This window comes from Oryctolagus cuniculus, chromosome 15 (genome assembly GCF_051225735.1).
Source record: "Oryctolagus cuniculus isolate XC-2025 breed Fujian yellow rabbit chromosome 15, ASM5122573v1, whole genome shotgun sequence".
NCBI lineage: Eukaryota > Metazoa > Chordata > Mammalia > Lagomorpha > Leporidae > Oryctolagus > Oryctolagus cuniculus.
Window position 1 is genome coordinate 69837170 of NC_142881.1, and position 27438 is coordinate 69864607.

General features: G+C 60.3%; 1 protein-coding gene across 2 annotated transcripts in view; it reads right to left on the minus strand.

The window, feature by feature from the left end:
• ZCCHC24 (zinc finger CCHC-type containing 24) overlaps positions 1–27438 on the minus strand; it is a 56987-nt gene that overhangs the window by 5847 nt on the left and 23702 nt on the right. For both annotated transcript variants that reach the window (XM_002722890.6, XM_089313533.1), the window contains one exon: positions 3951–4115. In XM_002722890.6, the coding sequence (XP_002722936.1) occupies positions 3951–4115 (165 nt within the window). The remainder of the gene's footprint in view (positions 1–3950; positions 4116–27438) is intronic.

Here is a 27438-nt window from a genome sequence, read left to right on the forward strand (position 1 = left end):
GCCCGGGTGAGGGGCGTGTTACTATCTGCCCGATGGAGGGGGAAACTGAGGCTCCAGGATATATAGGGTCTTGCCCAGGGGCCTACAGCAAACAAGGTGTGTGCGTATGTGTGTGGTGTTCTACTGCTTGCAATCTCCATGCTGTGAGGGGCACACTGCCCACCACCTGTCAGCTGCCACTACTCCCACCCAGCTCTGTCTCCACCGCAGACCTCACGCCCTCCCTCCCTGCCTGTTGCAGGCCCCTGGCTTCTGCACCGAGGGCAGAACCCTCCCTCAGTGCTGTGCCCTGTGTGGGGTGAGGGTGCCTCCTTCCCCAAGCACGGCTCTCCCCTAGGAATTCACAAGCACCTGTTTGGCTGCACCCGGCCAGCTGGGGCTTCCACCCTCTGGGTTCAGCAGGTCCGCAGATGGGGACTATCTCTGGCTTGTCCTAAAGACCATTCTAGGGGCGGGGATTGTACTGCAGTAGGTTAAGCTGCTGCCTGCAATGCCAGCATCTCACATAAGAGCACCAGTTCGAGTCCCAGCTGCTCCACTTGCCATTCAGTTCCCTGCTCATGCATTTGGGAAAGCAGCAGCAGATGGCCCAAGTGCTTGGGTCCCTGCCACCCACATAGAAGGCCCAGATAGAGCTCCAGGCTCCTGGCTTCAGCCTGGCCCAGCCCCAGTCATTGCAGCCATTTGGGAGTAAACTTGCAGATGGAAGATCTATTTCTCTGTGTCTCTCCCTCTCTCTGTCACTCTGGCTTTCTGTCAATGAATCTTGAGGATAAAGAGAGATTATTCTGGAATACTCTGCCGGTGTCTTCTGCAGTGTCTCCACTAGGGCCAATAAGTGTACTGACTGGCTAGGTTTGCTGTGAAGAATAACTAGGGGCCGGCGCCGTGGCTCAATAGGCTAATCCTCCGCCTTGCGGCGCCGGCACACGGGGTTCTAGTCCCAGTCAGGGCGCCGGATTCTGTCCCGGTTGCCCCTCTTCCAGGCCAGCTCTCTGCTATGGCCCGGGAGTGCAGTGGAGGATGGCCCAAGTGCTTGGGCCCTGCACCCCATGGGAGACCAGGAGAAGCACCTGGCTCCTGGCTTCGGATCAGCGTGATGTGCCGGCCGCAGCGCGCCGGCCGCAGTGGCCATTGGAGGGTGAACCAATGGCAAAGGAAGACCTTTCTCTCTGTCTCTCTCTCTCACTGTCCACTCTGCCTGTCAAAAAAATAAATAAAAATAAAAAAAAAGAATAACTAGGATAACGCCTGCAGAATTATGGGAATATGGGAACACAGCTGGGCACAGAGAGCATACCGGAAACACTGGCCAGTGTTACCTTCGTGTATTCTCCCTGTTACGACGTGCGCTGGGGACAGGGGAGCCAGCGGGCCCTGGTGGACAAGGCCTCCCTTGACCGTGAGTGACCCTGTTGGGGCTGCTCTCCCGGGGGGACCCTGGCCCGCCTGGCGCTGGAGGGGGCGTGGGGAAGCTGTCAGGATGACTCCCCTCTGTCGCGGGAAGACACTCAGCAGCTGGGACTGATCCCAGCCTGGGGCCACCCCCGCCCCCTGCAGGGAGGCCGGGCCGGCAGGGGGCAGCTGCAGCTGGAGCCTGACGGGAAACAGATGTGGGGGGGTAGCGGGGGAGGGGGGGTTCTCAGGAGAGGGTGCTGCCCGGGTCAGCTCAGGGGCGGGAGAGATCCCCCAGCCCTGTTTCACCCCAGCGGGAGGGGCTCTGAGCGTCCCCCCCACCCAGCTCTTCAAAGGGCCCCTCCTGCTGGGGCGATGGGAGGAGGGGTCACACACCCCCAGCCCCTTCCCCAGCTCCGGGCCTCCCTGAGGAAGAAGAGCCCTGTGAGCCCGGGAGAGGAGACCTGGGCCTGGGCCCCTTGATGCTGGCTGCCTGGGCCACCCCGCTCGAGTGCCACCGCTTCTTGGGCCTCTGCCCCCTACCGCACATAGTGGGGCTCAGTAAATGCTGGCTGATGCCCTGGCAAGAGCCTCATAGGAGGAGGCTCCCACCCTGAGGATGGAGACGGGGGACGGGAGGCACAGGGAAGCTGCGCTTGGTCTGAGCCTGGCAGGGCAGTGACGCCGACGAGGCAGGGAAGGCCCTGACCCCTCCACCCCACCCCGGAATGCTGGTACAAGCCAGGAATGGGCCTGGCCCGGAAGAAGGCACACAGCGGGGAGCCCTGGCCTGCCAGATGCTGGGACAATATAGGGGTAGGGGCTGAGGAGGCTGCCGCCACCGTGGGGAGCCCTGTCCTCCCTCCGGCTTCAGGTGTGTGAGCCGGGCCCTGCACCTCTGCTCGGGCCCTGAAGGTGCAGAGTCGTGAGGCCCGGGCCACTGTCTGGCCCCAGCCAGGCACCTGACGCCCGCCCCGCTCCCCTCCTCCCCCCAGGCCCCTCATCTGCCCACTCTGCTCTTCACACCAACCCCCAACCCGCTCGCTCCCAGCCTCTCCGAGGACCTTGGGTCCTGTGCCTCAGTTTCCTCCCTGTAAAATGAGGGGAACAACATGGCTGCCCTCATGGGGTGGCTGAAGGGAGGACAGGCAGGATGACTTGCAGAAGTGCCGGGGATCCTGGTCCCGCACACGGCTGTGGTGCACACAGGGCTCCGGAGGGGGCCAAGCTGGCTGGTCCATGGGCCACTCCCGACAGCTGTGTGGGCTCCCTCCAAACACAGGTGCATACGTAAATCGGGGCTCCCACCTGGAGATCTAGGAAGGCTCTGCAGCTCTGGGGGACCCGTGACTCTGCTCACTGTGCCCTGGTGGGCACAGGGACACATGTGAAGGTCAGCCAAGGCCCCCGGCGGGCATCACGACCAGGTCCAGCCAGGCCCTCTCTGAAGACTGATGGCTAAGCCTGCCTAACTGAGCTCTCCCTCTGGCAGCCCCCTGACCCTCACCTTCCTGCGGGCTGGTACAGGCCTAGCTCAGGAGGAGCCTTCGGGGGAGGATGTCCCATGAGAGGCAATGAACCCTTGCAAAGGCAGCAGCCAGGCCCCCAACTGCCTCACCCCTGGTGCCCCTCCTCAGCCACACCCAGACCTCGGCCCCCACTTCCCCTCCACCCAGCCCCGGGCCCCCCCGCATCCTCCCTCTCCACCAGGGTCCCATTGGCTTCCAGTCCTGGCTGCACAGGCCCTGATACGGGGCCAATGCATGACGGTTGCACTTCTACAAGGACGCCCCGGCTCCGCCCTCCTTGACCAGCCAGGCCTCCATGCCCCAAACTCCGCTGTTCCCTGAGTCCACCTGCGTGTGCGCGGTGAGCCGTGCTGGGGACAGCTGCGGTCACCATCCTCCCTCAGGCCTGCCGCCCCTCCCCGAGGGCCCCCGAGAACCCCGCCTCCACTTTCATTCAGAAAGCAGAAGCCTTGGACGTGGGGCTCTTCCTCCTGGCACCATCAACCCCGTGAGCCTCCCCCTGCCTCCCCTCCAGGCTGAGGGACAAGGTGCCCCCTCTCCTGGCCCTTTAGCCCCAGCCTCTGCCTTCTTCCGGACCTTGCAAGGTGCCCCCAGTGGCCTCTCTCACCTCTGAGTTAAGGTCACCCCCTCTGAGTGGCTTGCTCTCTGCGGCCTGCCTTCAGCAGGTCTTCCCTGGGGCGAGCTGTCTCCACCCCCGGCACGGGCACTGTGCCCGGTGCCCAGCAGCCGCCCTGTCCCCACGTGTCCCCTGCCTGAATAAACAAATGAAATGCACGCCTCGTGCAGCATCCTGCTGTCCTGACACCCCCGCCCCCGTTCCTGTTCCTCCCTTCTCAGAAACGCAATGGTGCCCCGTTAGCGCCCCCCTTCCATTTTTGGGGAAACGGGCTCCCTCTCTTCACCCTGTCTCAGAGGAGACAAGGGAAGACCACACTGATCTCACCCTCCTTGCGAGGAGTGGCCGGAGACCCAAGAAGCGGACAAGTGGCCCTCGGGGGCTCCTCCCGGGAGCGCGGCCCCGCTCACCTGCTTGTGCGGGTACACGTTGATGTGGCACTTGATGCACTCCTGCCCCATGTTGGCCCACGAGTTGCCGCTCATCCATTTTCTCTTGCACTTGGGGCACTTGTATTCGCCGAAGCAGCGCTTTTTGCCCTGGTATGGCGTGAGCCCCTCACCTTTGGGGCGTGCCTGCAGAGCAAACACGGGGGATGGGGAGGTCAGAGGCCAGGAAGATGCCCATGTGGGACCCCTACTGTCAGTCTTCCAATCCCTCCTGCCCTTCCTGCAGGTACCTCCTGTCCCCAGTCTGGGGAACACCCAGGCCCCCCCACACCGAGCACGCAGGGAACCCAAGGCTGGGAGACCCTCCTGGGCGCAGAAAAGAGTGGAGGTGGTGGGGGCTGCTGCAGGAAAGGACTCGGCGGTGGGCTGGTGGTGGCGTGCACCTGCACACAGGTGCTTGTGGCCACCCCAGGCTGCAGTTTAAAGGCTATTGAAGAAGCCACACAGGCACAGTGTCTGCAGGGAAAACGAGCCGCCCCTGGTCCCTGGTGCCTGCTCCAGGCTGCCCTCCCTGGAGGCCGTCTTCTATTCCCTTAAGCCACCCTGAGGGTGACTGCCTTCACAAACATACAGCACATACATGTGCGCACACAGGATTTCTCTTCTCACGTGCAGATGGACACAGGTTGTACATCTGCTCTGTCTTCCTTGGCGTTCCCTCACCTGGTACAAGTCGACCTGGCACACTCGGTTTCAGAACCCAGTCCACCACACAAGCTCAGGTACATCCCCACTGCCTCACTATTCCGCAACATCCAGTAGTTTTCATTCTTCTGTTATCCTAGACAATGCTACAGTGAATAATCTTGTGTATCTTGCCCACAGGAGGATATAATAATAGTTACTCCTTATCAACCTGCTACATTCACACCTCCCAGCCCTAGAAAGCCACTAGTGTACTGTCTACAGCCTTCTTGCTCTAGACATAAGTGAAACAGACGATGTGTTTCCTTTTGTGTCCAATTTCTTTCACTTACAAGGGCGGCTTTCAAAGTTGCCAAATAATAGCTCATTGCAGAAATGTGCCACGGTGGTTGTGCCCATTTGTCAGACTGGGTAAGTATGTTTGGGTTGTTTCTCACTTGGGGCTGCAGGGTATTTTTAAAAGTTGGGCTAGTTATAGCAGTACTTGAAAATGGGAGAGTTCACAGAGACGTGAGCACACTGGTCTAGAATTATTGCTGGCTGGGATTGAGGAGTGGCTGTCCCATCAGGCCCTTTGCGTGTGCCTCCTTCGTGTCCCCTCTGTGCCGGCCAGCTGCTCTCTGCATTTATCTTACTAAGCGGCCCTCACAGGCTCAACACAAGCTGTACATCGAGATGATTCAAAGTCTGGTCCGCAGGGCCGGAGTCACCTGCTAGAAACATGGACTCTTAAGCCCTGCCTGGTGCTGAATCAGAATCCGCATTTGCACATGAGACCTAGAGAACTCATAGGTCATTAAGTTTCAGAAGCCCTGGGCTGTGTGATGTCCCGTTTCCATGGAAACATCTTCCCAGGCGAGCACCCATTTATGAAGTACAGCCATCCCGTGGTATCCATGGGAGATGGTTCGTGGATATGAAAACCCACAGGCGCTCAAAATAGACAATGGCACAGTACTTGCATGTAACTTCTGCAAATCCTCCCAAACACGTTGAATCACCCCTAGATTATTTATAATACCTCATTCAGCGCAAGTGCTACATAAATACTGGTCACCTTGCATTGTTTAAGGAATAATGACAAGAAACACAGTCCGAACGTGTTCATTACGGGTGCAGTTTCTGTACTGAATTCCTCCCTGGTTGGTGGAGTCTGCAGATGCGGGGTGAACGGGTACAGAGGGCTGGATGTGGGCACAGTGTTAGGATCCCAGGCTCGGTTCTGAAATCCCAGCCCTGTGACCTTGGGCAGGTTACTTCACAGGGACAATGAAGGTAACCACCAGGTAAGGTTGTCCCAGGGCTTAACCCGGGAGGCCTGCACCCAGGAGGAGAGCCGGGGCACCAGGGGCACCGTCCCTACTGACCGCTATGGAGCTGTGCAGCACCGCACACAGGAATGATTCCCCTTTGGGAATCGGGGTCTCACTTCCCCAGGAGCCCTTGCCACGACTTGAATTTCAGGTGCTGATTGCATAAATCTGAACTCAGGCGGTGACGGCAGCACTGCCCTGATCTCCCGTGCGTTCCGGGCAGGCTCAGGGCTCAGTAAGCCGAGGGAACCAGTTATGGGAGGGGAGCACTCAGGAATAAACAGATTGTAGTACAGGGGTCACACGGTGCCCCTGGGGTCAGAGAGCTCTGTAGGTCTCAAGTTAGTGGGGGTCCTCTGACCCCTCCTGTGCCTCCTTCTCTTCCACTTGGTGCCTCAGTTTCCCCGCTCTTGCCATCCTGAAAGCAAGCTCCAGATGGGCTCATTGCCCCACATACCTGCTCTGAGAAGCTTTGACCCTGTTACAAGGGGGTGAAGGCACAAGGGTAGGGGTGGGGCACCTCCCTGGGGTGGGATCTGATGCCCCCGGGGGGGACATCTGGGGACTGTCACCAGCCAGGCCCACGCTGAGGTCTGGTTCTGCGGGCCTCCTGGCTCAGAGAGCTGATGAGACCCGGTGTCTGAGCTCACACAGCCAGGCCAAAGGGCAGGGGTCAAAGTGTCATAGGGAGGGGTCAAGTCACCCCAGGAAACAGAGTGAAGCGGGGGCTCTGGGGCAGAAATGGAGACAGACTCTGCAAATTCCATTCCCAGAAAGCCTTGGCTTTAGCCACGAACAGGAAGGAAACCCATGCAGAAAAAAAGGAGACAGACAGTAGACCAAAGGGAGGATGAAGGAGGAGAGCAAGGGCTGAGGTAGGAAGCGTGGCCACGTGCGTAATGAGAGCAGCTGCAGCCCTGGAGCTGCCGGCCAGGGCCCGAGGATGCGGCACCTGGCCTCCGGCACCTGCTGGTGGCCTCCACGTGCCAGCTCCACAGTGGCTGTCCAGCCAGGCACCACACACCGGGAGGGCCGGGCTCTGACACCCCACCATGTGGGAGGTGACTCAGCTCCCAGACGCCAGCATCACATCCTGGCTCTGCCTGTGAGTACCTGGGGGGCCCTTGGGAAATCGTGCAGCATTTGTGTACCTTGATGATGTCACAGGGCTGCCAGCCGCGGCTGCTGGGCGGCCGTGATGCAGTCGTGTGTGTGTGTGTGTGTGTGTGTGTGTGTGTGTAGATCCTGGCTTGGGGTCTCCCACAGAGCCAGTGCTCAGCAGCCAGCAAAGCCTTCCCAGGGCCTGTCCAGGGAGAGGGAGTGCAGGAGACCAGGGTGACACAGAGACTCGGGCTGGGACCAACAGGCCCATGGTGTAAAGGGAAGATTCCAGAGATAGGAGGGAGGCCTGTGCGGGGCAGGGAGGGTGCTCTCTATCCCTGGATTGGGAAGGTGACAAAGGATGGAACAGTATCAGCTGCCTCATTTTCTGAGATTCTCACGGAAAGACCTGGGGTGGGAAAAAGGCCACAGAAGCTCTGAAGATGCTGCTGGCAGGAGACAAGGGAAGACGAGAAGGGGCATCTGTCTCCATGCTGGCTTCGTGCCCACGGCTCCATGGTCCCCATTCTAGTCTCTCCAGAACCCTGTGCACTAGGGGATGGCAGCAACCCATTTAAGAGATGGCGAAACTGAGGCACAAGGAAGGGGCAGGACCTCCCAAAGAGCTTGCACATGTGAGGCACAAGAGACGAGGTCCAGGAGGTTCTTTCTCAAGGGCACACTGGGCTCACCCTTCCCTCTCTCAACCCCAAGCGTGTCTGCTTCATGAAGCCGTGGCCAGCGCTTGGGAAGACAGACACCGCCCACCCCCACCCCCGAACACCCCCATCCTGCCCCAGCAGGAATTTTATGAGAGAATTCCTAAGGCCTCCTGCTTAGCCCAGCCCAGGGGCAGGCACTGGCTGGGCTCCCCTGCGGGTCAGGGGCAAACAGGCAGGGGATGGAGGCGCGACTGGCCAGTGGGCAGCTCGCAGCCACTCCCTGGGAGGGCTCAGGGAGGGCAGCGCTGACGAGAGCAGGGATTCCCACCAGGACACAGGCGCCTCTGCCTCCTCCCAGCGAGGCTTAGCGTCTTCTCATAAACTTGAGCATGGAACAGGCGGTAACTGCCGAGGGCTCCGCGGGGGCCGCCGCCCGCCCGGGCTGGGAAGGCTGCCAGGCCCCAGCAGGCTCGCCTCCCCCTGGCCCCTGCCACGTACCCCTCTGGGAACCACTTCTGCCAGCAGCCCAGGCACAGCTCCCTGGGGCTCGGGAACCACCCCTGGCAGCACAGACAGGCCCCCTGGGGACACACAGTGAATCTGGGACAGGGACAGGTCCTCTGACCCCCCCCCAGAGGGGCTAGAAGCACCTTAGGAAGGGGGCCTGGGAAGGAGAAGGCCGGCTGGGGGTGGGGGTGGGGGTGGGAAGGGAGACCCAAGCTGAGGAGCAGAGGGGAGGAGCTGTCGACAAGACGCCTGCTTGGGGAGAGGGGCTCAGGCTGCTGACTCCATCTGGACACTGCTTCCCACTGGTCCCTAAGCTCTCTCCAGGGGGGCTTGGAGGTGGTGAGCTCCCCGTCACTGGAGGCATGGAAGACAGGGTGAACGATGATCAGGGAGGCTGCTGAGGGGACCTTGGCCTTGGCCAGACGGTTGCACTTGGTGACTGTGGGTGCCCTTCCAATCCTTGCAGCTGGTTTGGGAGGGGCTGCTGGGGTGGGGGCTACAAAGGCATGTCTCCCTGTTGTATTTCCACAGGACGACTGGACACAGCACTCTCAGACTTCAGAAACGTCCACCCCTCCGGGTGGGTGACTGTCCTCAGAGACCCGACCCCTGCAGGGTTTGAAGCGTTCATACCCCACAGCATGATTTAGGACAGCAGCAACCCAGAAGCAGCCGAGGGGTTAGCAGCAATGTCCTCAATCCCTATGTTATGCCCACTGGATGAAAGATAATGCAGCCATCAAAACAGTGATGGTGATCTGTGTTAAACATTTGGGAAAACATTTCAGGGGTGGCGGGGGGGCAGGACAAGTGACCCAAGATGGCCGTGCCAACACCTGTGAAAGGGAGAAACCAGCCAGGAGGGTTAAGGGGTTGCCTCTGGGAGACGGAGCAGCTGTCGATTTTGTTTCTACGTCTATGTTCTGTCCTAATTGATGGCTGTTTTTAAACGGGAGGTATGGGGGCTGACGCTCTGGCACTGACATTCCGTATGAGCACCAGTTTGAGTCCCGGCTGCTCCACTTCCAGTCCAGCTCCCTGCTAATGTGCCTGGGAAAGCAGTGGAGGATGGCCCAAGTACATGGGCCCCTGCTAACCACATGGGTGACCTGATAGAGTTTACACTCCTGGCTTCGCCTGGCCCAGCCCTGGCCATTGCAGCCAAATGGGAAGTGTAGAGTGTATGGAAGATCTCTGTCTCTCTCTCTGGAACGCTGCCTTTCAAATAAAGAGGAGGTATGGCTTGGATAAAGAGAATAGTTACCTGCCAACTTCCTGGCCTGCAGGCCTCTCTTGCCCACTAGGGGGTGCCCTGTGCTTTCCCAAGAAGGTGAGAACTTGCGTGAGGAGAGTGGATCTGTCTACACTTGCCTCCCCTTTGCCCCTGCAGGTGTAGACACTGGGGCAGGGTGGGGGCTCAGGCTGGCCCCGGCTGCTGACTGTGCTACACCATGTTCATGTCCATTGAGCTTCCCTGCCCCAACCACAGAATTCACTCCTCACTGCGCCCATCACATCTTCTCCAAGTTTAAGGGACCAGGAGTTCCTGCTGCAGAGACGGACCTTGTAGTCTTTGGTAGCATCAGAGGGACACTGGGCCCAGGAGGGGCAGCAGGGTGGGCTGCGGAGGGCTGTGGCTGAGCTATTCCTACATGTCCAGGCCGGATTCTGCCCCAGTGTGCACGGCCTCTGCTCTCCAAATAGTTCCAGCAGTGGGCCTGGACAGTGCCCAGCCCCAGCCGTCAGCTTCCCCTAGATTGGTTGCTCCTGCCACCTTCCCAGGAGAGCAGGCCAGTGTCATGCTGAGCTCTGGGGCACTCAGCTTTAAGTCTAGTCCTTGCGACAGCCTTCGGAGCTGAGTGTGAGTAGTCCCATATTTCAGACGAGAACGCTGAGGCAGGAAACAGTTCTGTAGCGTGCCCAAGGCTACACTGCCAGGAAATGGGAGGCTGTAGCCCGTCTGACTCAGACCACTTTCTCAACCGCTGTGCCCTGTGCCAGGATTGCAGGAAGCAGAGCACCTGCCGAACTGGGGAGGTGAGAGGTAGGAACGGGCTGCTGCTGTCCCGGGTCCCAGCATTCAGGAGAACCCACTTCCCCTTTCTGGGCCTCCATTTCCCTGTGTTCAGAATGGGGGTGGGACTGACTGTGGTCAGCGTGAGCTTCCCCTGGGCCATGGAGGGTGAGCAAGCCCCTCTGTGCTCCAGGCTGAGAGGCTCTGGCTGGAGCTGGGAGGAACAGAGGCGAGACACAGAGGAGGGGCCAGCGGGTGGGCCCAAGTGCTGCCTCTCTGTGCGTGCTCCTGCAGCCTCGGGTCTCCCCTCCCAGAGAGGCTTCGGCAAAGAAGCAGAGACAGAGAGGCGGTGTGGCCTGCCCCCTGCTCCTGGGCCACAGAGGAGGTGTGGCCCCTCCCCCGGCACAGACAGTCTGCTCTCCCTGCGGCCTCTCCAAGCCTTGAACCTCATCTGCTGACTCCAAAGCAAGCCGCAGCCTCTCGGTGAAACAATGGTGGGAAAATTAGAAAAAATGAGCCTGCCCTGGGAACGCGACCTCACCTCTGACCCCTGACCCCAGGGGACATCTCAGTGTTCACTCATTCAGCTAAGTCTTGAGCACACCCTCTGCACCAGGCTCTGTGGAAAACACCAGGAATATGGAAATAAATGAGACACATGACGAATGACCTGCCTTCAGGGGGTTCACAGTCCCGGGCCTTGAAAGGGGTCAGCCCTGGACCTCTTCCCCAATCGTGGCCCACGCAACCACAGATGCCCCTGGCCAGGTGCCCCCAGGCTCAAGTCTAAGTAAGACTCGCACCTGAGAAAACACACGGGCCTCGCATCCTTGGGCAGAGGCCACATGGGCGCCCCGAGCGACAGGCCCGGGGCCAGAGCATGTCCTGAGGGGTGACCTAGAATCCGTGAAACCAGAGCTCCAATGAGGACATTGAGTCTGGGGACCAGGACAGGGAGCTGGCCCGAAGTCGCAGAATTAGCGACAGGGCCAGAACCAGGGTCAGGTGAGCTAGGTGCCAAAATCCATGCTCCTCTTTCCCCGCAGGTGGGAGGGCCGCCTGCCTCTTCGGCTTGGTCCAGGCAGCTGCAGGCCACAGAGGCCCCGGCGGAGGAAGAGGTGGGCACAGGAAGTGGTGGGCACAGGGACAGGTGGGTTAGGCCGCCTGGCCCATGGGATGCTGGGAGGGAGAGAGTACCTCAAGCGCCTCCTCGCCCCAGGCCCCCTCCCTTGCCGCAGGCCAGCAGGGACCTAGCAGGCCCGGCTCCCCCCCCCCCCCCCAGGCACCCCTCCCACCCCCAAGCCACCGCAAAAATGCCATCCTGGTTCCACAACACTAGAGTATGTCACAGGGCAGGGAACAATGAGCGCTTTCACAGGCACAGGAAAAGGCCTCAGGAAAACTCTGGGGAGGGGGCACGGGTGGGGGTGGGGGGCAGGGAAGGGAAGGGAAGGGGCCGAGATAGAGAGGAGAGGGCAAAGAGAAGAGGGAGGAGGCCCAGCGGAGGCCAGGTCAGGGGTGGGGGGCAGCGCAGACACAAGGGGCCAGCTGAGTGACCAGCAGGGAGCAGACGCGGGAAAGACTCCGAAAAGCAATGTGGAAACACAGACAGGGATGGACAGAGCCCAGCCGGGCAGAGACCTGGGCAGTGTGGAGACTCCCCGCCAAGCACCCCCCCACCACTCCCTGTCTCCAAGCACCCCGGGGCGGGCGGGCTGAGGAATTCCAAGCAGAAGGTTTTGGAAAGCGAGGTCTCTGGATCACATGAACAGCCACTCCCTGAGTTATCTGCTTCCTGCCTTCCTCCACTGGCGAACCACAGGCCGAGGGAGGCGGGGAAGGGAAGAGGGGCCAGGCCTGAGGGGTGGAAAACATCCGAATCACAGCCTGCAAATGGCCCGGGCTTCCTCCTCTCACGTGACGGCCGCAGGGACCGACCGCCGGGCATCGGGCACCGCGCGGGCGTGGGTGGGACTTTGCTGGAAGTGACTCCCCGGAAACCCACGCGTCCTCCCCGGTGGGTTTCCAGGCCCTGCGCGTCGCTGTCAAGGTCCCGCCGTGCCCCCGGCTCTCCTGCTACGGCCACAACCCCAGCTCTGGCAGGCAGTCTCCCCAAGCCCTCTCCCGGCCACTCGGGCCTGGGACCCCATCTCCCTGAGACCCACAAAGCCCCTGCGGACCTCCCAACCCAGCTGCCACTTGTCCTTTCCACAAAGTGTACACCAACATTTTTAAAAGTCACCTCCTGCCAGTGACCCTCCCCAGCCCACGCTTTCACTCTTGGGGTGTCCTGCGCCTCGAACACTGCTCCGGCCAGTGACTGCCAGGTGTCCTCTGGGGCAAGCTGGGGAGGCACCTCCCTACCCATCTCTCCCATCCCAGGTCCTCACCCAGGCTAGATGCCCCCTGGCGAAGACCACCCCCAACTCCCGGGGGCTTTGTGGTCTACAGCACTTGCTCTGCCCGAGCTACCTCCAGTGTGCCAGACCTGAGATTCCACCCTGAATTGAAACGTTGCTGCCAGCTAACCTGTGTGTATGTGTGTGTGTGTGGCCTGTGTGGCTATTCAGGGCCCACCATATGTCTCAAGGCACCAGGCCCAGGCTGGAATCAGCAGCTGGGACTGTGGGGGGTGGGGGGGATGTCCCCATAAAGGGGCGGTACCCATGAAGGGTGAGGTGTGAGGTGGAGAGCGGAGGTCAGGGCAGGGCATAGGTCACAGGACAGGAGGGGCGGGGCTGGACTGATCCTGCTATGAAGAATGTCCGCTCCCAGGAAGCCCCCTGATGGCCATGCTAACCACTGAGATGGCTGCCCCAGGCAGGCCCCTGGCTCTGTGTCCCCAGGCCAACCCTGGCAGGGCCTGGCCAGAGGTGACCAGCCCAGCTCTACCTGGCCGCAGGGAGGCTGTGCCCAACGCCCCGGGGCAGGGGTTAAGTGGTGGCAAGGCCTCAGCCTGGAGAGAAAGGCTCGGGTGTTAGGGCCACAGCCCTGGGAGGAGGGGACAGCGAACTCAGCTCAAAATAGCGATGGGGGAAGGGTGTGGAGGGTGGCCGCGTGCCAGAAAAGAAATCCGATCTGCTCTGGCCGAGAAACGCTGAAGTCAGCAGTTTGGGGCCACTCTGGCAGGAGCCCGGGCCTGGGGCTCCCACGGCTGCCTGGCGCGGGGCTGCAGGCCTGACTTCCAGCTTGGGCGCTGTCCCCACATAAATCACCTTCCCCTCTCTGGGCCTTGATCTCCTCCTGTGGCCGGCCAGGGGTAGAAGGCAAGCAAACTTCCTACCCCTGAGAGCACCCAGCAGGTGAGCCCCGGCGCACAAAGCGCTGAGTGTCCGCTGTGTGCCGGGCTGGCTCAGTGCTGGGCTCACGGCCTCGCTGGGAGCCTCTTTCCAGTTGAGGAGAGAGAGGCTCAGAGGGGCGGGGGCACCTGTCCAAAGTCGCAGAGCAAATAAGCGGCAGGCCTTGAACCCTGGTCTTTCTGGCCATCATCCAATTCCCTGGTAACAGGGGGAGGTACCAGGCACAGAGGCCATGCGGTGGTTTCGGGGTCACCTGCGGCAACTGTAAGTGGGCAGAGCAGCGGTTAAGAGGCTCTGTGGCTGGGGCAGACATTTCCGGCTCTTCCCATGGTTCCATGGGGTCAGCTGGTGGTGGCAATGGGAGACCGACCAGGCCTGGGGGCCAAGCACTCGGCACAAACCTGCCTGCACTCGCGCTTTTCCTCTTCCAGACTTCAGGGGGTCGTGGGGAGGAAGCAAACTTGACATTTCCCAGCCTCAAAGCCCTGGCTGCAGCTGAGCCTTCCCCACCGTCCCTGTGCCCAGAGCACTCAGCGCAGGCAGCTCTGCAGGAGGCAGGGTGGTGAACTGGCCCCCAGCGGCCGGCTCCCCTCCCTGGGCCCCGGCTGTAAGCCCTCGCAGCTCCTGCCATGGGCGGTGTTACCTCTAACCTACATCCCATCCTCCCTGTAACTCCTGCAGGTGAGGAGTCCAAGGCACAGAGACGTTGGGAGATCTGCCCAATGTCACACAGCCAGCAAGCGGTGGAGCTGGGATCCTGGCCCAGGCCTCGCTACCCCACAGCACCTCGTGCCTCTGCAGAGCGTCAGCTGTAACCTTCTCCTTGCCCTGTCTGTGGGCAGCCCCACCCAACAAGGATTCTGAGAAAGGAAGAGAGGGGGCAGGTGCCCATCCCGAGGCGGGGGAGCCCAGCTGGTGGTATCCATTCTCACCCCCACCTTTGCACAACCCAGTCCCACTGCCAGACACAGCCTACCTCCCGACCAAATCCATACTTCCTCCTGGAAGCTTCCTGGCCTGTCCACCCGCCCTGGGCTCCGTGACGTCCCTCCCACTGTGCACCTGTGAGGGAAGCAGCACATGCACCCTGCATCCTATGCACAGGGCTCCCATGCCGGCTAAGTCAGCCAGAGGAGCACTCCCCGTGTGGGAGCAGGGTGCAAGCACCTCACTTCTTCAGTGCAGTAACTGTTGGCGGGGAGGCGGGGGGATGGGGGTCCATTTTCCTCATCCATCCCCAAGCCACACAATACAGAGTCTGCACCCGTCTTTCTGATCCCTGTGCTGCAAGCTCTTGATTCTTAGCACAGGCACTTCCTGGCTCCCACGTGAACTTGCATCAGAACCATGGGGGGCGTGGCTAGTACACAGCCTTCTGGCCCCACCCCTGGACTCTGATTCCATGGATCTGGAGTGGGCCCCGGGGGTTTTGTCTCTAGCAAATTCCTGGGGGCTGCTAATGGCGCTGGTCCGGGACCCACTTTGGAAACCATAGCCTTGCATGGTGCAGACCACAGGCTGGGAAAGTAGAAGTGTCAGAGCGAGCCTGCCTTCTCCACATGCCCATTCTACAGCCCAGAAAACGGAGGCACAGAGAGGGCGAGTGACTTGCTTAAGCCATACAGGAAGTTAGATGCAGCCGGAATGCAGCCCAGCATGGCTCACCCCAGGAGCTGCGGGACAGGCCTGCGGGACAGCGAGTGCACACTTGCTGTTACAAGCGGCCTGGGGTGGGGAGGAAGGGCCACCTCTTTAACAGCAGGACTGGCGATGGAGCCGGTGGTGGCAGCAGTGGTGTGCTGGGGAGGGCTGGCTGGCTCCCCTGGCCCAGGCCCAAACCTGTGACTCCTCAGCATCTGGAAACCATCACGGGGAACAACGATCACGGAGCAGGAGGCCTGGCTGCTCAGGGGCTCCAGCCCCGACTGTCCAGGAGAGTGAAGGAACACAGGGCCTGCAGGCACCTCCTGCCCCCACCTCCACCACCAATGTTTGCCTTGGCATCGGCACACACAGTTCCCGACGGGCCCAGCTGTCAGGAAAAGTCAGCCCCGAGCTGCAGACGCAAGGGCTGCTGGCCAGGTTGGGTGTCCGGAAGCCTGGACAGAAGCCAGCAGACCCCAGCTCAGCTCCCTGCTCTGCTTGCGAGACCCCTGGCTCAGGACTGGAGCCCAGTGCTCTGGGCCTCAGTTTTCCAACAGGGAGCTTGGGCACCACCCTGGCCGGGCTGGCTGTTCACCACACACTGGCACGTATCTGACCAGCTTGGAACCCCGGCCCAGGCTGCCCCCAGGGGTCCTGCTGTCCTCTACAGGCCACAGAGTGGGGAAGGCCCAACCAGCAGTCACCATGTGCATCTACCTCACCTGCCACGGGCCCTGCATGCATACCTCCCACACATGGTGGGTCCCCGTTATATATGAGGCACTGGAGTGGGGTGCTGCCAAGACAGGTGTAACCCCAGCAAGAATTTCATTTCAGTAATGAGAGCTGTGGTGAGCACCATGGAGGACAGGGGTGCCAGGGCAGAGGCAAATGGGGGTTCCTTCTTCAGAAGCCACAGGGCAGCTCTGTCCAGAGCAGTCTGGTCCCCCCACAATCTCAGATGTTGTACAAGTTAAAGTGCTCAAAGGCGGGCACCTCTTATCTTCCTCCTGGTCACCCCAACACAATGCCACCAACTCGTTCCCCTAACCTGGGAGCAGTTCCTTCTTTGTCTGGGTCTCAGCGGCTCCATCTGTCAACAGGAGGATGGGGCAGAACCTGGGAAGGCAAATCCTTCCATGGCTTGCTGCCACAGCACTGTGTTGAGAAGGATTCTGCGTCTCCGTCTGAGCTTGGCAGGCCACAGTGGTGATCTGAGTGATGCCTGCCTCACCATGGCTGTGGGCTGGGGGTGTGCAGGCAGGCATACTCTGTGGCACTCCTAGCCCAGGCACTCCCTGGAGACCCTCCCGGTGCAAATTTCCCACCAGTAGGCAGCACACAAGATTGAGAGGCAGAGAGAGTTCGAGTCCTGGCATAACGCCTGGCCGTGGCTTCCTCCCACCTCTGGACCGATGGTAGATGCCAGTTCTTGCCCTGTTTGTGTCACAGCTGCTTCCAAATTATGCCGCTGGGGAAGTGTTTGGAACAGCAGGTTAACTGGACATTTGGGATGCCTGTTTGGTTTAAGACCTGGTTCCTCTGCTTCCAACCCAGCTTCCTCTAATGCATATCCTAGGAGACAGCAGATGATAGTTCAAGTATTTAAGCCCCTACCACCCACGTGGGAGACCCAAAAGGAACGCAGGACTCCGGATTTACCCTGGCTCAGCCTCAGGTGTGGCAGGCATTGGATGGGTGAACCATCAGATGGAAGATCTCTATCTCTCTACCCTTCACAAAAATAAATGCATTAATGTTTTTTTAAATGGCCAAGGAGGCAGGTGTTCGGCACAGTAAAGACACTGCTCGGGACACCTGCATCCCATATCAGAGTGTGTGATTCCAGCTTCCCGCTAAGGCACACCTTGGGAGGTGGCCAGTGATGGCTCAAGTACTTGGGTCTCTGCCACTCACATGGAAGACCTAGATAGAATGCCAGGGTCCTGGCTTCGGCTTGGCCCAGCCCTATCATAGGCATTAGTGGGTGGAGTGGACCTGTGGATAGAAGATCTCTCTCTGCCTGTCTCTCTGACCTTTCAAATAAAGCAAAACCAAACAAATAAAAATTTAAAAGCTCTGGCCCTGGCTGCAGAAGCTCCTCAGAACCGTGACTCTTCCTCCAGGAAGACTTCCCTATTGGCACTCCCTGCCACGTCTCCCCTGCACCCCACAAGCCCCCTGTACTTTGTGCATCTCGGCCGGAAGCACTCAGGACACACCTCTCGGTCTGCATATCTGTGTCTCCTCCCCAGGCTTCTCTGGAGGAGGGAGTGCATGGCTCCTCGCTGATTCCCTGGGCCCGGCAGGGCAGGGCCAAGTGCCACGTGGGCACGGCTGTCAGCCTGAGATGGGAGCTGGGGGAGAAGGCCGGCGGGGGTCCCTGGAAGGGGGAGGCCCACGGCCTGACCACTTCCTGGGCAGCCATGGCGCTGATGTTCCCGCTCCTCAGAGCGGCTATTGTCCCTGGCAGCCCAGAGAGTGGGCTCAATGGGGCCTCTGTCCCTTCCTGCACAGGCCGGCCTGGCTTGGTGGCGTCTCACCCAGGCAGCTGGGAGACGAGGGCCGAGACTTCCTGTCCCCACTGTGAGTGTTTAGAGGGGCAGCTGGAGGAGGGGCTTAAGACAAGCACCCATCTGTGTCCCCCAGAGAAGAGCTGCCCAGCTGGGGGAGGAGGTGGGAGAAGGGAGCACAGGCTGGGGATGCGCTTGGCACTGTGTCTCGGCGCCTGCTCCATCGCAGCCTGAGCTGTCACCCAAGCACATCCTTGCCTCACCTCGGGCCTCCGCACCTGCTCTTCCCTCTGCCAGGAGGACCCTCCCCCACATCTCCACAGTGCTTGCTCCCCGAGCGTTGCTGTCTATTCGAGCCGTCACACCCTTAACAATGCTATTTGACCGTGACCTAACACCTCGGTGTATCCGTGTGTGTCTCTGACTGTCCCTCCCCAAGAATGTCGCCTGCATTTTTTCCTGGTCTTCCTTGTTCCTCGTGGATAGCCCTGGTGCCCGGCACATGGCAGGCGCTCAGTAACTATGTGACAAGCGAACAGATCCAGGAACCCGCCTGAAGCTTGGTCTACACACCAGGGGATGTTTGGCGAGCACGTGACCAGGGTGACTGCGTGGAGGTCACAGGGAGTGCAGAAAGAGAAGAAGTGAAAGTGGACAGGGCTCCCAGTGGATGGAGCACTTTGTGGCAGGGAGATGGAGGAGTTAAGGCTTAGGGGCAGCAGAGCCCTGGCGTCCAGGGGTATGTTTTAGCTCAGGACTAACAGGGAGCCGGGGAAAGACCGATAGTTGGGAGTGGCATGGCCTGTCCTGCCTTCTCAAGTCTCTTTGGCTGCACATGGAGAACGGATGATGGGAGGGAGGAACTTGGATCATGTGAGGGTATCAGCCAGGGGCTGCAGACACACCAGTGGGGAGAGGTGATGGTGGTGTGGCTGGGGGAGGGGCAACACAGAGGAGACAGCTGAGGGAGTCCAGGGACAGACAGGAAGCATAGTCAATGGGACTTGGGCTAGCCTTGGGGGAGGAAGAGTTAGGGCTTAAGATGCCAGGCCTCAACCCTTCTGCATGGCTGTGAAGCCAGGCATGCATCCCCCTCTGGCCAGTGACAGCCCTGGTCTGGTTGGGGATAGGGGGAGGGGGACGCCCATGTCATGTGCCAGCAATGATGGATGGAAGGAGGACTGGCTATCCCAGGGCAGCAGGCAACAGTGATGGATGGGACAGCCTCGTGATGACCACCTGCCCAGCTCCTGCCTGGCGCCTGCTCTTAGGAATCGCCTATAAACCTGTCACCTGAGCCTGTGCAAGGTGCTCTGGGGGCAGGGCCACTCCAAAGCTCACACACACAAACACACACACACACACACACACACACACACACTCCCCTACAGGTGAGCAAACAGGCTCAAAGCAGGCAGGGCCGAACTAGCAACAGGCAGATCACGTGAAAACAGCCACCGAGGTGGGCGCAGGACTTCTCTCTCTGTTCCAAGTTGCCTTCCAAGCCCCCAAACGGAGGAAGTACCAAGACAGAGGAACTGATGGAAGAAGTGTTGAGTCTAGTGGAAGAAAACCCAGGAAGGAGAGGATGAAGCTGGGCGCTGGAGGGGAAGGCAGCCCAGGCCCTGCCATGGTACAGCCTGCAGAGCGTGCACACAGCTTGCACAGAGCACGCACGCTGCTTACACACTGTGCACGGGACTTGTGCTGTCTCACTTCACCTCCCACTGCCCCCCACCGCAGCAGAGGGGCAGGCAAAGGCCGGCAGTGGCTGCAGTCTACTGCACAGCTCGGGTACAGCAGGACAGAGTGCTGGCCACCTAAACCCAAGTGCAGGGCTAGGGCACATGTGAGGACGGAGGAGGGGTCAGGTAACTTCCAGACAGCATTCCCAGCCTGCCATGGAGCCACCATGCTCTGCCCTGAGACCCTGCTGTGCCCTCCGAGATGGCGTCTCAACTCTGGAAACCTGCTGAGCGGTGCCACGGCACGTGCCTGCTTCTCCAGAGGACTGGTGCCCATGGGCTGCTCGCTGGGCCCTGACCGTCTCTCCTGCACCTGCCTCACATCCAGCTGCCCAGGAGGCCGGGAGTTCAGGCGTGGAAGAAGCCTGCTGGGTGGTCTTGGCAAGTGGAAGCCCTGGTGCACAGACTCCTGTGCTGTCCACACAGGGGGCACTGCACTGGGCCTGCGTGGGCACGGGTCTACAGCCATACTAGCACGCACACACCACAGGAGGACTGCCAGCTCCATTGTAAGTCAACTGACAGGGAAACCAGTAGCCGAGAGCAGAGCAGTGGCTCCCACTCCGGGGGACTCCAGGATCCCAAGGGAGCTGGTTTTCAGAGTTTCCCATGAGCCTCCCAGGTGCTGAGGGCTTGGTCCCAGCAGGCATCAGCATGAGCCTGTGTGTAAGTGCACACAGACTGTGTGTGTGAGGTTCCGTGCCTGGGCGTGCAGCGCCCTGCTGGGGCTCCTGCAGAGCTCCACAAGACTCAGCAGGGTGGGGGTGGGGGTGGGCCCAGGACCGGGCAGCCACAGGCAGCTCTGGACTTCCAAAAAGGATTAAAACACGGAAACCTGGTGGAAGGATGGGTGTTTAGCTTTGCAGCTAAGATGCCCACATCCTCCTCTGGGTTGGATCCGCAGCCCAGGTGCTGACTCCAGCCTCCTGCTAATGCAGACCCTGGAGGGCAGCAGGTGTTGGCTAAGATAACTGGGTCCTGGCCACTCCTGTGGAAGACCTGGATGGACTTCCCAGCTCACGGCTTCAGCTGTGCCCAGGCCTAGCAGTTTCATGTATTTGGGAAATGAACCAGCAGATGGGAGACCTCTCCTCCATCTCTCTCTCTCTCTCTCTCTCTCTCTCTCTCTCTCCCCCCCTGCCTCTCACATAAATGAATGCAAATTTTAAAAAGAGAAATAAAAGTGGGAGAAACACACCGAAGACACAACTACACTCTTTTCCAGGAAACGTCTATTTCCCTGGCCCTGGGCTGCTCCCAGCCACGTGGGAAGGAAGCCGCCGTCCACCTTGTGGCCCTGCCTGATCCGGCCAAGTGCAAAGTGAAAAGAGCTCTGGCTGTGCTGTTTGGACCCTGGCTCTGCTGTTCACTGGCAGGGAGCGTTGGGAGACATTTGTGCACCTGTCTGAGCCTTAGTGTCCCACTGGTCGAGCAGGGATGACAACAGATGGGAAGCACTCGTGAATGGGAAGCGCCCGGCGTGCAGCTGGAGGCCAGTGAAGTCGGGGCATCATGGCCACCACCGTCTGTGGACACCTGCCCACAGCCTCGGGTGTTGAGGTCTTCAGTCTTCTCCACCTCATCGGCACTGCACGGCGGCAGGTGAAGCCGTCATCCATTTTTGGAAAATCTTTCGGGAGAAATCTCTGAAATCCGTAATTTCAGCCTCTGAGTCAATCTCGGGCAGGCCAAGGTACACAAGCCCCTTGTGCAAGACGTGTTCTGCAGAGCGAAACAAGCAGGCAGGGATGTGGCCTCAGCACCCTAGCTTTGCCCACAGGCAACCCCAGTAACTGTGAGATATGATCTACTGGCCCTCGCAAGAGACGGTCGAAAGAAGGTCGAGAGGTGAAGGGACTTTCTGAGGTCCCACGGTAGGGGAGTGAATGGTGGGGCCCTCCCCACGCCTGACTCTCCCTAGCCCACGCTCTGCCTCCTGGCCTCTGAGCCTGAGGGGCACATGGCAGGCACCAGTCCTGGGGGAGTGAAATGGAAGACAGGTGGTGTGGCAGGCAGGAAACGGCCCGAGGAGTGTCACGTGAGGGTAGGGAGAGCCCTCCCAAGCCTGGTGGCATCGCGAGGCCACAGGATGTGAATGTGTGGCCTTGAGTCCCAGGGCTGGTCCCTGTCACCTCAGGGGGACCTGCAGGTTCAGCCATTAGAAGACCAATGGTCTGTGCACAAAGCCAGGACTGGCTGGAGAGGCCCCGCCTGGGAGCCAGGGGCTGTGGGTTGGGACACCAGGTCCATCAGGCAGGCCACCTCCTCCTTCCTGGCCTCAGTTTGCCCTTCTGTGGGCCCCGGGGAGAAGGGGGAGGGGAGAAAGAGAAAGTCTGGGGAGGGGCTTTTGCATGGCCTCTAGTGGCTGAGCCCAACCGGCCAGTCTGGCTCCATCTTCCACTACTCGGTGGCCAGTGCTAGGGGAAGGGCTTGGTGGGGTCTCTGCCCACTCCCCCCCCCCCCGCCTTCCCCACGAGCGAGCGGGGAGGGGCACGCGGCCCAGCTCACACAATCACCACCTTGTCTCCGAGAGACAAAGGCCAGGCCCAGGCCCCCGCGGCCAACTGCCCAGATGGAGCAACAGATCTCGGAGCTGCTGAACTCGGAGTCTTGTAAAATGTGAGCGCCACGGCAGCGTAGATTCTGGGAATCTGCAGAATTCGGGATAATAATGTGTTGCAATCACAGACGAGGAGAATCTTCACTTCAGAGGAGACGGACAACAGTGCCTCGGAACACGGCCACACGTGGAAGAGTTCCGGACCCCACAATCTGGCTGTGGGATGATCCCAGAACCACAGCGCAGAACATCCAAGCGCTGGAATCCGCCAATGTGGGAAGCATGCCCGGCTTCCCAGAATAAAATTCTGAAATCGCACGGTCTAAGCAGTCCGACAGGGGCAGAGGGGGGACCCCTGGAATGGTCATTTCTGAGTTTGCTGGGTCTGTCCCCTTGCATTCTGGGACCCCACAAGGAGGATCATGGTTTTGCTCACCTGCACCAGCCTGAGTACCACCACGGGCCGGCAGCTTAAAAAAAACACATGCCCTTGGCCAGGCCTACTCCAGATCCATGGAGTGAACATTTCCAGCAGCAAAGAACCCAACAGAAACACCAGGTGATGCTAATGTGGAGTCCCTGTTGAGAATCACCCAGCTGTCCCACCTCTCCTCTGTATTACAGATGGGGAAGCAGAGACTACAAGTCACCTGCCCAAGGACACACAGCAGTGGTCCTGGCTGAGTCCTCCAGGCCTCTAATTTCTTCTCCTCTTTGGCTGTAGGGGTGCTGTCCACCAGTCACTGCCTCTGCCTCGGAGGACCCCTGGCCAGGGGCAGTCCCAGCACTGAGGGACACGTGGGGCTATGCCCAAAGCCGGCCCCTCCATCCCCCTCTTCTGCCCACTCCCCATCCATGTGTTCAGAGCCCTCCCGACTGCCCCAAGGGTCTGCAGGCAGGAGGCTGGCATGAACACGTGGGAATCCTACCCAGCTCTGCTGCTTGGCCTGGCACAGCCTGGCTACCTTGTATGGCGGTGGTAGGGGGCCTCCGTGTCCTCTCCCCGGCGTGTTCCTGCTTGGGTAGGAGGGGGCACCTGCGTCTCACCTGAAGCAGCCCAGCAGCCATCCCAGCCCTCTGCCCTCTGCGTGGGGAGGGCACAGGAAAGCCCCAGCTGTCCCACGCCCCCGGGGGAGAGCCCCCCACCCCGACCCTGCCCCGGCTCAACTCTGGCCTTGCTGACTCTGCGGGAAGCCCCACTCCCAAATAAATGGAGTTGGCTCCGTCAGGGGTGGCCGGAGCAACAGGGTCTGCCCAATCTCAGTTTCACAATGATGCGCTCCTGGACCCGACACAGCCCAGCAGCACAGGGGTCTCCCAAGGAGAGGGAAATGGCCAGAGAAACGCTCCCTTGCAAAGAAGGCCCAAGAGGCAGCCTCCAGGAACAGGGAGGGGAACTCCTGCATATCCCTGGACCAGTGTCTCCAAGCTCTCACGTGTCCACAAGGGTCCCAGGCAGCGGGTGAAAATGCAGATCTGGATTCCACGGGGGCGGGGACAGGGCCTGGGTGTCTGCATTTCTGGCACATTTCTGCTGTGCTGTGGCCACTGGGCCGTGGCCCGCACTTGGAGGCACAGCTGGGCATGCAGTGCGTCTCACAGGAGCCACACAGCAGCCCTGAGGGACCCGCCAGATGCACACGGCTGGGCCCCCTGCCCAGAAGGGAAGCAGGTGCAGCAAGAGCAAGGTGCTGATTCAAGGCCACCCACGGGGCTCTTTCTTCTAACCTCCCCCATGGCAGGGTAGAGCCAAACACCTTGGCAATGAGTGGCCAAGAAGTTCCTGGTCTTGCCTGCAAGTCGCTTATGGAGGCCCGAGGCCTCTCAGGGCAGGGGGTTGGGGGCCTTGGGAGCTATGCCGGTCACTGGTCTCTGAACTGCTGGGAGAAGCAGGGGGTTAGGAGTCGGCCAGGCTAGGGAGCCGAATCCTAGCCACGGCCTAGGCTGCTGAGCGACCTGGGTGAGCCCACGAGGTCTTGAGGATGCCGATGACCCCAAGGGCACGGAGCACATTCCAGGTTCACTGCCTGCCTGCCTTCTGCACACCCCGACCGAGCCCCGTTCACATCTTCCTTCCTTGCACACTGCCTCTGAATCCACACTGCCTGGGAAGGCAGCCACGCTGCGTGACCCTGGGCAAGTGGCTTCCCCACTCTGTGCCTCAGTTTCCCCCTCTGTGGAGTGGGGGTTCCAAGAGTGCCCAGCAGAGAGGACCGAGTGAAGAAGACGGGTTGGCATCTGTAGAGCACCCAGAGCAGGGCCTGGGACCCAGCAGATGTTAGGGTGCATGGCTAATGCCATCTCCATGGCGCCTGCTCCCTGCTCGGCAGCTGGCGCCATGGCACACACCAAGGATTCGGGACAGGACAACAGCAGCGGGCGCCTTTGCCAGGCACCCACTGTGTGCCAGGCTGGGTGCTAAGTGGTTTCACACGGCCCAGAGGGGAGCAGAGCAGCCTTGTCAGCCCCCCGCCTTATGCTGCCTGCCTTGGGGACACCCGCCTGTCCCTGTCACCCCAGCCTGTGGGATAAGTCACGGCTCCCACATGAAGGCAGGGAGGCCACAGAACAGCGAGGGGCAGTGGGAAAGGCCAGGCCCTGCGGTCACACCAAGTTGGCCCGATCCTAGTCAGCTGTGGGACCGTGGGCAGCTTCCTTAACCTCTCTGCGCTACTGTTACAAAAGAAAAGAAGGCAGACAGACAGGTGAACCACAGACAGCACCAGGCCAGGGTGAGGATTCAGCGAGCGGTAAAGTGAAGGCATTGCGGTGCAGCAGGGTAAGCCACCGCTTGCGATGCTGGCATCCCGTATCAGAGCACTGGCTTGAGTTCTGGCTGCTCCACTTCTGACCCAGCTCCCTGCAGCTACGTGGAAGACCCAGCTAGGGTTCTAGGCACCTGGCTTCAGCCTGGCCCAGCCCTGACTATTGTGGCTGGGCTTGATGTATTTCTACCTGTCTTTCACATAAATAAGTAAATGTTCAAACCAAGCAAACAGGAAAGCCAGGCCTTGGGGACTCTCCAGGCTCCCCACCTCACTCCAGGTGTGTTTCTTTCTCTACATCATTCCTCTGAGGCCCAAACCTTGGAGTTGGGGGAGGGTGCTGTGGGGAGGGGAGCCAGGATCTCAAAGGCAGGACAGATTGGTGGAGCCAGGTCCTCCAACCCAGCATCTTGGACCCTGGTCCCTTGCCCAAGGTGGTCACCTCCCATTCCAGACAGGACCATGGGCTGCACGAGGGACCCAATGACACAGGCCCCATCCAGTGTGGCCACCCCGGATGTGGAAGGGAGGGGAAACACAGCCATCACAAATATGCCTCCAAGATCCTGGGAGGGGCCAGGGCAGCTCCTGGCTCACACCTTCCTCCTCCCACCCCCAGTCAGTGCAACAAACGGTCCACTCCCTGGCAGCCTTAGGACCCCCAGCCCGTGCTCCCTCTGCCAGGCAAGCCAGGAAGGGCTCAGAAATGCAGGGGGCCCAGAAGGGCCCAGAGATGCTCCAGGGCTGGGCTCGCAGGAGAAGATGGAGAAAACGTGTGGACTCGTGGCTGAGGCCGCAGCTCAGCCAGGTCCTGGGGTGGGAGAAGCACAGCAGGGTTCAAACAGCCACAACAGGGGGGCCACCTCCTGGGGCCAAGGCCCGGGCCCCATTCCAGGAGCAGGCAGGGCTCAAGACAGGTGAGAAACTGGGGCGGGGTTGGGGGGCATTCAAATCAGGTGTGGGGTGAGGGAGCTGGTCATGAAAAGCAGGGATCGGAGGGAAGAGCCTATGGGCCTGGGCTGGCTGGGGAGGGCTCCACAAGGGAGGTGGGTGCAAGCCGGGCCCTGAAAGGGAGACAGGAAGAGTGAGCGTAGGGAAAGGCTGGGGAGCCTGCAGGGTGCCACGAGGTTGGAGAGGCCTGGGTGTGCAGCTGCGCCCATGTGTGTGCTTGTGTGTGCATGCTCATGTGTGGTTAAGCACCTGCTAAAATGGATCCAGGAAAAGGAGAGGGGAGGGCTCGGGGCCTGTTGTTCCCCATGCTGCCTCTTAAGGCAGCTCACGTCAACCCTGCGCCAGGCTGAGCCTCACGCTACACGAGTGCAGAGGCGGCTCAGGAGCTCCGGCAGCAAGACAAGGAGCACCCACAGCGACAGCTGCCATTTACTGCGTGCCTGGCAGGTGCCAAGGACAGGAGCAGAAACTCCATCTACCCTTTTCCCACAGAAGTGGCAAAACTCGCTATACAGAGGCTAGCCTTTTTTTTTTTTTTTTTTTTTTTTGGACAGGCAGAGTGGACAGTGAGAGAGAGACAGAGAGAAAGGTCTTCCTTTGGCGTTGGTTCACTGTGGGGAGCAACTCGGACTAGACTGTTACTGGAATTAAGACTTATTCTATGCATCTGCTCTCCCACAATATGGCGCTGGGAGAGGAGGAAACAGCTTCTACACAGCTGCCTCTCGCCAACTTGAGTGATGACCTGCAGGAGCTGATCCTGCTCCTGATTGGAGGAGAGCAGCGTACTCGGCGTGTGGGTAGCAGAGTTGGGATTGGTCGAAGAGGACTATAAAGGAGGAGAGAGACAACATGCACCAGGAACATCTAAGAGGAACACCTGTGCAGCCCCCGAGAGAGCCGGCCGGCGGTGTGCCGCTCCCCCGCGGAAGTGGGGAAAGTGGCAGGGGGAACCGCCCTTCCACGGAGGTGGAAGGGACGGTAGCCAACCCGGGAAGAACCAGCAGCAAACCCTGGGAGGGCCGAGCAGACGAAAGAACAGCGCAGGGTCCTGTGCCCTTCCTCCACGAAGACGGGGAGCGACATAATGGTGCCGTGACTCGGATATGAAGCCTAGGCAGTGTTTAGTGTCGTTCCTCCACGAACAGGGGGAGCGACAGTTCACCCTCCAATGGCTGCCGTGGCCGGCGCACCGCGCTGATCCGAAGGCAGGAGCCAGGTGCTTCTCCTGGTCTCCCATGGGGTGCAGGGCCCAAGCACTTGAGCCATCCTCCACTGCACTCCCTGGCCACAGCAGAAAGCTGGCCTGGAAGAGGGGCAACCGGGACAGAATCCGGCACCCCGACCGGGACTAGAACCTGTTGTGCCGGCACTGTAAGGCGGAGGATTAGCCTAGTGAGCCGCGGCGCCGGGAGGCAAGCCCATTTTATAGACTCCCGGGACACCCTGCAGCCTAGGTAAGGTCAGTAGTGAAGTCTGAGTCCAGCTCAGTTGCCCTGGACTCCCCTGTCCTCATTGAGGCTGAGAGGACCAAAGGATGGCCCATTCATAACCATCCGCAGGGCTGCAGAGCCAGCTCCACCCTGAGCAATTGCAAGACAAAAATGAGCCATGGGAGAGGTGCAGGGCAAGAGCCTGGCACGCTGCAGTCCCTGGCAGGTTAGGAACTAGCGAGTTAATCAGTGAGTGGGAGAGCCCTTCTATGATTCAGAGGAGGGCAGTCCCTCTGA